General features: G+C 37.5%; 1 protein-coding gene across 11 annotated transcripts in view; it reads right to left on the bottom strand.

Moving 5' to 3' along the window:
* Tasp1 (taspase 1) overlaps nucleotides 1-10,288 on the bottom strand; it is a gene marked incomplete at its 5' end in the record, with an annotated part of 441,173 nt that overhangs the window by 429,842 nt on the left and 1,043 nt on the right. For 9 of the 11 annotated variants that reach the window (XR_003848562.1, XM_029560670.1, XM_029560666.1 and 6 more), the window contains 2 exon segments: nucleotides 1,351-1,618; nucleotides 8,273-8,341. Coding sequence is in view for 8 of the 11 variants with exons in the window: in XM_029560670.1 (XP_029416530.1) it covers nucleotides 1,351-1,407 (57 nt within the window). 11 annotated transcript variants of the gene reach the window in all.

Genomic DNA, 10,288 nt, shown 5'->3' with positions numbered 1-10,288 from the left:
AGACAGAGAGACAGACAGAGGTAGGAGACAGCATCATGAGAAACACAGCATCATAAGGACAGCATCATAGGAGACAGCATCATAGTGAAGAGAATATGAGAGAGAATAAGAGAGAATAAAGGAAGAAAGAGAAACAGAAGCTTGAACCTCACCTTGGTGTCTGTGTCGTCTTTCCTGGACTCTGCTGGACAGAGTCCCGGCTCGCGACACCAAAGGGCAGTCTTCTGGGTTGAAGATTAAGTTTAGTGGTAGAGAACCTATCAAAAGGGCCTAGAGCCAGTAAAATGTTATTGTAGGTCAGAGTGCTTGTCACCAAACCTGATGACCTACATTCAATCCCCAGAATCCACATGGTGGAATGAGAGAACCAACTCCTGAAAGTTGTTCCTGACCTCCACATGCACATTGCAGTACACAAACTTACAAAAAATAAATTAAAATTGGGGGGATGAACCCCTAGATTTAATATACAGCACACATCAAGACAGCCCCCCCACCAAAAAAAGAAAAAAACGCAGTCTTTCAAATTAAACATCACAGAATCATCCTGAGGTTATACAGAAACAGCACAGAGAAAAATCTCAGTTTAGCTCCTTCATTATCAAAAGCAAAAAAAAAATTTTTTTGATACTATAAAATCCTATTACATTGAATTAAATACCTCTGTGCACTGTGTCTATGAATACTGAACTAGAATATATTTCATACACAAAGATCCAGTAGTCTGAATTACTTCTACTTAGTCAAAAAAACAGGATTACCGCCAATTCTATCATTCTACCGTGTTGCTTTAAGTAGCTCAAAATTGAATTTCAAAATGTAATATATTCTTGAGAGTGCCAATTCCAAGAGAAAAATAAAAATTACACGTGAAACGCCATGCTTCTCAGGAACTCTGGACAGGTCTTACTGCATAGCCCCTGTCTGATTCAGCAAGAGGAAACACCTGATGAGATCCACAAAGCTCACCAAGAAATGGCTGGAAAAGGCTAAAGTAATTCCTTATGTTCCCCTCACTACAAAGTAAAGCATGACAAAGCCTGCACTTGAGTGTTTTCACTTGGTCAACAGCTGATACAGGGTTTTGATGCAATGTAAAGTTAATATAAAATGTAATAATTGATTTAGGGTTTTTTTATTCTTAAAAAAATGGTGGGGGGAAAAAATCAAGTGTTTTTCCACTAGGCAAGTACTTTGTACTAGAATGCGAATTTCATTTATAGGGTCTTAGAAAAAGAACAGATGTACCTAATGTGTAAACACAATCAGTAAGTTATAAGTTGCCACTCAGTCTAAAGGCAAGAATCAGCATCAGTACTCAAAAAAGTGTTTTAAAAGAGCTTAACTTACTTTTACTGTCCCAGGCTTACTTTTACTGGGCTGTCTGGTGCTTCTTTGTCTGCACATGGCCACCCACAGCCTGTCTTCTAATTAAATCAATGCTCTAGCAAGCAGAACAAGCAAACAAGTTGCCTCCCATCTGTACAGCTCTTCAGAACACATTTCCCTTGGTCAGAAGGTGGAAATTCTTGGGAGAGGTGATTTTCTCTGCCTCTTCACAAGAAGAACATGGATACTTGGCTGGATGGAAGTCCATGAAGTGTAACTGTGTGTACACCTCAAAAAATAAAACAAAAAATGCAGAGAAACATAAAGTCTCCATAAACTGCTGGCATACACAGAAATACTGAAGCACCACTGGAAATACTGCTAAAGAGATAAGCAAAACAGGGTATTTGAAACAACCCATGAGATCAACCTTAAAAAAAAAAAAAAAGAAAGAAAAGAGTATCTAATGCTAAAATTCAAATTTCATTCAGCAAAAACACTGTATATTATGAGAAAAATAGTAAAACTTTAACTTCACATAAATAAAACACAAGACTGCCACCCCCTCCCATTGCAACAAATAAAAGACATTATCAATGAAAGAGTGTGAGAGGTGCAAATGAGTTACCAAACAATCCGCTGGATTGCATAAAGATTCAAAGACAAGGGACTGCACTAATATAATCTGCTCTATAAACGTGAAAGCACTTGGACAATAATCAGTTTCAGACATGAATTAAGATCTTCCTTAACTAAAGGAAACTTTGAAGGATGAATCAAGTTAGCCAAACTACAGGCTCCACTTAGAATACATAATTTCAACAGATCATTTTGGAATTTTTCTTTTGTTGTTTGAGTTTGGTTGACTTTTTGGTTTTGGTTTTTCTGCAGTACTGGAGATCAAAACTCAAGGGACCAAACTCATGCATGTTAAGTATGTGCTCCACCACTGATCAACATCCCCAGCCAAACAGAACACTTTGACAAGAGTCTTCTGTGATTTGCCTTTCACTATTTGAAATTTAAGTTAGTCCTAACACTATTCTTATTATTTTTTATGTGTATGAGTGTATTGCCTGAATATATGTTAAGTGTTCCCATGTCACCCAATGACTGTGGAGGTCAGAATAGGGCATCAGATCCTGTGAAACTGGAGCTACTGGCAGTTGTTAGCCATCATGTGGGTGCTGGGAACCAAACCTGGGTCCTCTGCAAGAGCAGCCAGTGCTCTTAACCACTAAACCATCTCTCCAGCCCCTTTGGCACAACTCTTAATGTACAGAATTCTACCTGCTATAGTAATCAGTTTCAAAATGAACCAAAATTTCTTGAAGGTTCTAACAAGATGGAAAATCTCTGCCAGAGTCATCAGTTTTTTATCACAAGAGAATTGCAAGTATCTCTCTATAGGTTTGTGATCCACATTTCACCAATTATTCCTTACTAGATTAAATATTTTAAATCAGGTCTTAGTACTTTCTTTGGAAAATACCTCTATGGAAAGCTTAGTTTCATGTGTAGTTCACCTTCAAAATCCATGAAACAGGCCTTTTGCTTTTACTTTTAGAACAATACTAAGAAAGTGGTGGCCCGTGACTCACTGAGAACTGTATCCAATTTCCTCAAAAAAGAAATACTATCAGAGGCCATATATATAAAATGCACAAAACAATGGTCTGGCATCTTAAACCTACTGTCAATATCTAAACCAAAACTAATTCTAGGCAGCCAAGAAAAACAGCAAACACCCAATGTTGTATAAGCCAGATATAGACTAAAATGCTTCCCAATATTAATTTTCTCTGTTGAAGTGAAAATAGAGTTGTAAAACCCAATGTTTTTCATTTGCTATAAGGTAATCTACAAAAGCAATATAAAACAAGGCCAATTCAACTCAACAATAAGTCATCAAAATATGATCTATAAACTGGCATGTATTTTGAGGAAAAACTAAATGTACTTGGAGGCATCTTTGCATTTTCATACTATAGAACACCTCTCACAGGAGTGGCCATATTCCATCTCAATTCCATTTTCCCTAAAAGGAAAAACTGGTCATAATCTACCATGCCAATATACCTACTTCATTTAAACAAAGAAAATAACCTCTCCAGAAGTGGTAGTCTTAGGATGGCAACACTTGTGTTTGAAGTGGACTAGAAAAACGATCATCTGTTTCCAAGAAGAGCTGGCAGGAAAATGGGTCTAGGTGCCCTGTGTGAGCTACATATGAGTAAAAACAAAATACAGTGTAATCCCTCACACATGCTCATGCACATAATCATAATCAAACTAAAGGGCCACAAAAAAAAGACATCAAAGTAGGAAGGGCATTTCTCAAGAAAGAAGGGTTTCAGTGGGTGAGGGAGAGAATGAAATGAATGACAGATGAAAATGACCAAAATTCACTATATACATGTTGAAACTGTCAAACAGTAATTTTTTTTAAATGAAAAGGAAGAAAAAGTATAGTGGTATGTCACAATGAAACCCACACTGATGTATGTTAACTAAGAAATTTTTTTTTTTTAAGTTTAAAAGAAAAGCCAGGCATAGTGGCACATGCTTATAATCCCAGCACATAGGAGAGGGAATCAAGAGGATAAGGAGCTCAAATCCAGCCTTGGCAACATAGCAAGTTCAAAACCAGCCTGGGTTACATGAGATCCTACCTTAATGGGGAGCCTGGAGAGATGACTCAGCAGTTAAGAGTACTGGCTGCACTTTCAGGGGACCCAGGTTCGATTCCCAGCACCCACATAGTGGCTAACAACCAGCCATAACTCCAGTTCCAGGGAATTCAATGCCCTCTTCTGACCTTCTCAGGCACTGCACAACACGGGTGTACCTACCTACATGCAAGCAATATACTCATACAAATAAATAAAAAAAATTTAAAAAAAAAAAAAAAAGAATATGTGAAAATCTTATTTTATCTCATCCTATCTCTTTCTCCTCTACTGCATCAAGTTCATAAGTTGATACTTATGTTAAAATGTTTCACTATTTGGGAAAAAATAAAGATCACATTTTTTTTTAAATACAAGGCCAGATACTTATTCTAGCCAATAAGGACCATTAAACCATTTTATCTCAGTTACTTCAATCTATATTTAGTAGAGTGCTCAAAGAATTCACACCAAGTATAATATCTGCCAAAGAAGAATACAGCAGGCAAGTTTAAACTGTATCACTTATTTCACCAAAACATATATCCCTAGCTACACATGGTGGCACATGACTTTGATCCCAGCAGTCAGGAGGCAGAATCAGGTAAATCTCTGTTGAGTTCAAGGCCAGTCTGGTCTATACAGCAAGTTCCAGGCCAGCCAAGGCTACACAGTTAGAACCCATCTCAACAAATAAAAAGGTAAAACCCCACCTGTAATCTCAGCAATAGGGCTATGAAAGCAGACATCACAAATTTCAGGTCAGCTTGAACTATCTAACAATAATCTATGTGAGGAAAAAAAAAAAAACTTTAACAATTAAGCTGGGCGTGGTGGCGCACACCTGTAGTCCCAGCACTCGGGAGGCAGAGGCAGGCCGATCTCTGTGAGTTCAACATCAGCCTGGTCTACATAGTGAGTTCCAGGACAGCTGGGGCTACAAGGAGACCCTGCTTCAAAAAGCCAAAAATAATAATAATAATAATTATTATTATTATTATTATTATTAAATTAGGGACTGTAGAGATGGCTCAGTGGTTAAGAACACTCACTGCTCTTCCAGAAGTCCAAGATTTAGGCTCAGTAACAGTTCCCAGCACCCACATGAAGGCTAACAACCATCTGTAACTCCAGCTCCAAGAATCCAATGCCATCTTCCAGCCTCTGTAGGCATTGCACACACATGGTATACTTACACACATGCAGGCAAAACACCCACACACATAAAATAAAAATAAATCTTTTTAAACATCAACTGTTAACTGCTTACATGATAGTAGTCACATAAGATTTTATCAGTTGATCACTTCATGGTAGTCAATGTTTGTGTAGGTACACTTTCAAAAGCTGACAAAATCATCTAGCAACACATTTCTCAGACTGTAGCCCCATCATCACGGGATGCCTGACACTGTATGGTTTCTAAATAAACTCATGGGAAAATGCTCAAAATATTTATTTAATTCATTAAAAATACATGTACATATGTATAAATACACATATATACACATATATACATCTCCTATTTCAGACTTGGTTTTGCATATCTGTAATTCCAGTACGTAGGAATCTGAGTGTCATGAATTTGAGGACAGTCTAGACTACCATGGAGAGACCTTGCCCCACAACCCAAAAGAAGCATATTCCAAAGTAAAGGATAAGCATGACCAACCACATCCTCATCTACTCAGTAAGACAAGACTTCACTGAGTAGGTTGACCAAAACTAAAGACGAATGTTACGCTTAAGCATAAAAGAATATAATTCAGGCTTTCTCTGATTTTCTCAGCATACTCCAATATGCTGAAAGGGCTTTATATTACTTACATTCGTATAACAAGTAAAAAATTTAGAATTGAAACTACCATATTTAACTCCCCAAAAGCTCTTTTCTTAAGTATAAATAAGTAATCCCTTTACAAAGAAAGGGAAGGGGCTAAAGAGGTGGCTCAGTGGTTGAGAGCATTTTCTGTTTTATCAAAGGATTCAAAGCTTGATTCCCAGCACCCACATAGTGGCTCTGTAGCCCTCTTCTGGCCTCCATAGGCTCCACACATATATCAGTATACATACAGGCAAGCAAAATACTTCTACAAATATAAATAAATCATTCTAATAAATAAATAAATGTAGGGAGAAAATAGAATCGAATGCTCAACACAACACAGCTATAACTTATTAAATTGTGTTTATTTTTATTTTATGTGTGTGAGCATTTTGCTGGCATGTGTGTAAATGCACCATGTGCATGCAATGCCGACAGAGGTCAGAAGCAGGCATCAGATCCCCTAGAACTAGAGTGATGGATGGCTGTTGGCTGCCATGTGGGTGTTAGGAACCAAAACTGGGTCCTCTGCAAGAACAAATGCCCTTAATCATTAAGCCATCTCTTCAACACTGATACATCTATAACTTGAAAAAAGCAAAGTTACTCTAAATTTTTTTTATTTTATTCAATTTTGTCTTCATAATTGCCTTAAGAATATATATCCATATTACTCATTTTTCCCCCCAACATAGAATGACTACAAAAACTGATAATCTCCACATCGTCTTCTGCAGAAAGGACAGTAGCATATGTTTGGAGTAACGGTAAGATTTTGCAGGGAGTACATCAATCTTCTTTATGTCATTTTTCTCCTTTTATCCACAACTTACAGTAATCTTTGTATTGGAAAGTTGGTCATTAATAATTGCAAACCTCATAATAGTAAAATCTGCCATACCCAAGTATGGAGCAATTTTACTACGAGCCACACAGTACTCTGAGTCACATACGTTAACTAAATCCTCATAATTCTGTGAAGTAGAATGCATTATTATTCTATTATAGACAGAAAAAAACTGAATCAAGGACAGGCTCTGACATACCCAGAGAATTATGGTTAATGACTGATGAATGGGTATAAGATGCATGAATCACAGCCAGACACTATGGCTCACACCTTTAATCCTAGCACACAGGAGGCAGAAGCAAGCAGATCTCTGTAAGACTGAGGTCAGCCTGGTCAGCCTACATAATGACTTCTAGGTCAGCTGAGGCTACAAGGCCACCCTTTCATTAAAAAAAAAAAAAAAGCATCAGTTACCAGTCATGATATAATAAGGAAGCCACACAAATTCCATACACAAACACAAACACAAACACACACACACACACACACACACACACACACACACACACATTTGCCACCTGCCTTGACTACATTAACAGGAAGCTAAGATTGCATGCAGATTAGCATGAAGTTACAAAGATGCCACCACGGCCAGCTTCAGGCAATTAGAATTAAAAAAATACACACGCACACACACACACACACACACACACACACACACACATTTGCCACCTGCCTTGACTACATTAACAGGAAGCTAAGATTGCATGCAGATTAGCATGAAGTTACAAAGACAGACTCAAATCTATCAATGATGAAAAGTGCAGCTTTACAATAGAGTGAGAGGGGAATATACTGAAAATACGCCTAAGACCTTTAGTCAACTCCTGAGCAATATTCTCAGGGAAAAGGATTTAACCAACGCCCACAATCTGTCAAGTTGGGAACGTCTATCTACTTTAATGCTCAGTACCTCCTTTGTACTCATCACTACTCATCTCCGTGTCCACCATCTCCACCATAGTGGTCTTCTACTCAGAAAAATATTTGCCTATAATAATCTTGTCAGATCACTAACACACATCTGTGTTCTCCACAGTTCAGTCTTCTGAAGGCCTCAAATTCATCAGTGTTCCAGATTGAGAGAAACTGAGAGACTCTCCTATGGAATACAAAGAACTGATTGCAAACCTGAGGGCATCCCCACTTAATCTCCCAATGTCCACTTGGAACTGGGAACTGTTCTAAAAATGCTATTGGAGCATGGCACTTTCACAATACATAGCTTCAGGACATATATATGTGTTTTGTTTGTGACAAAGCTTGTCTTTCTACTTTAGATACTTCTAGAAAGTTAGAATCATTTGTATTCTAAATATATATATGTACACACACATATATACATACACACACATATATGTGTGTGTATATATATATATATATCACTTGGGGACATCAACTTCAAAAGGAATCAACCAATTTTTATATCATTCGATAAAACTCCCATATCGCAGGCTGTTCCCAAACTTGGTAATATATTTGGGAAACACTACTACATAATTTACAATTGACTAACTCAGAAGTTTCATGTCATTTAAAAAACAAAGAACATAAACTCATAAATACCTTAAATACAATATAAACAAAGCAAAGAAATACCCCAAGTTCCACTAGAGCTGCAGTCACTGCATCTGTAGCAAGAGCACCAGCCTGTAGTTTTTCAATTGCCTGTGAAACCAAGGGGAAAAATTACTGCAAAACCACAGCTTCTCAAACATATTCTTTTAAACTTCCAAGATAACGTTTTTAATGTAGGAAAAATTTAGAATTAATAAAAATTGGTCATTATTCCCATTCCACACTTTAAAGACAGGTTATCCAACCTTCTGACATTGTGACATGGAGTTGTAGCTATGTTGGGCTTCATTCCTGGATGCGTGTGGTCCATAAGCTGTAAGATGGACATGGACACACACACACACACACACACACACACACACACACACCTTGCTTTAAGACATAAATCACTCAGATTTAAGACAAGTAGTGTTTATATTCAGGTTAAATTATGATATAATTCTTAATATTGTCCAAATTAAAACAATGAAAAGGAAGCCATTAAATGCAGTGTAGAAGGAACTTAGTAAGTGAAAGGACTTCACTCATCACAGAGCAATTAACAGTCACAGAAATTATTCAAATTTAGTTTAAGATATTCTAATGTGGGGTTAGAGAGATGGCTCAGCGGTTAAGAGCACTGGCTGCTCTTGCAGAGGACCTGGATTTGGTTCAGAGCACCCACATGGCAACGAAAAAACAGTCCATACCTCCAGTTCCAGGGGATCTAACCCCCTCTTCTGACCTCCACAGGCATTGCACGACATGGGTGCACTTACATACATGCAGGCAATACACTCATATACATAAATTTTAAAAATATATAAAATATTTTTAAAAGATATCCTGCTAATTCATTATTTTTTAAGTGTATCTCAGATCAAGCTATTTCTATTCCCATTCCTTTTACCTCCCATGCACACCTATAAAAACAGCTAGTGTTTCTAAGTCACAGACGCATGTCAGAATCCTACAGCAGTAAGAGCTCACACATAAAATCTCAGCACTTAGGAGGCTGAGGCAGGAAGAATTCATGAGGTCATGAATTCAAGGCCAGCTTCAGCTTCAGACTGATATCCTATCTCAAAAAAAAGGAAAAACATTTAATAAAACAAAAAAAAAAGAATCTTCATATGGAAGTATTCATTTACATACACTACCATGCACTGGTCATGGTAGCACATCCCCTCAGTCCCAGCATTCAAGAGGCAGAAGCAGGTGGATCTCTACGAGTTCCAGGCCAGTCAGAGCTACCGAGACCATGTTTCAAATAAAAAAAAGAATATATATATTCTTTACTCTTTAAAATAAGTTTAATAGACTGGACAGATGGCTCAGAGGTTAAGAACACTTGTTCTTCCAGAGGACCCAAGTTAGATTTTCAATACCCACATGGCAGCTAAAAGCTGTTCATAACTCCAGTTCTAGGGGATCCAACATCTTCTGGCCTCTGTGGACACTGCATGCACATGATGCACGTACATACATGCAGGCAAACACTCATACACATAAAATTAAAATAATAAATGAAATATTTAAAAATAAATGAAGTTTAAATAAAATTTTAAAGTTTGAAAAACTTTTTATTTAATGCATTTGAGTGTTATGTCTGCAGTGTTATGTAAGTGCATCCATGTGGCACAATGCCCACAGAGGTCAGAAGAGGCACTGGATCCCCTGGAACTGGAGTTAGCCACCACGCAGGTGCTGGGATTTCAATCCAGGTCTTCTTCAAGAGTAGCCAGTGCTCTTAACCACTGAGCCATCTCTTTAGTCCCTCTAAATTTTTAAGAAGGTAACTCAATATATACATTGACAAAGATGATAGATCAAAATAGATTAGATTTCTAGAACTAAAGTTATATAAAAATAGCTGGGCATAGTGACATGCACCTTTAATTCCAGCACTCAAGAGGAAAAAGCAAGCAGATCTCTTTGAGATCAAGGCCAACCTGGTCTATATAATGAGTTTCAGGCCAGCTGGGGCTCCAAGGAGACCCTGTCTCAAAAACAAAACAACAAAAAAAGTACAATGTCTTCAGTACATTACTTCAAACA

This window comes from Nannospalax galili, unplaced genomic scaffold (assembly GCF_000622305.1).
Source record: "Nannospalax galili isolate Female #2095 unplaced genomic scaffold, S.galili_v1.0 scaffold151, whole genome shotgun sequence".
In the NCBI taxonomy this organism is placed as follows: Eukaryota; Metazoa; Chordata; class Mammalia; order Rodentia; family Spalacidae; genus Nannospalax; species Nannospalax galili.
The sequence above is the reverse complement of the archived record's forward strand: the minus strand, read 5'-3'. Positions and strand labels throughout refer to the sequence as shown.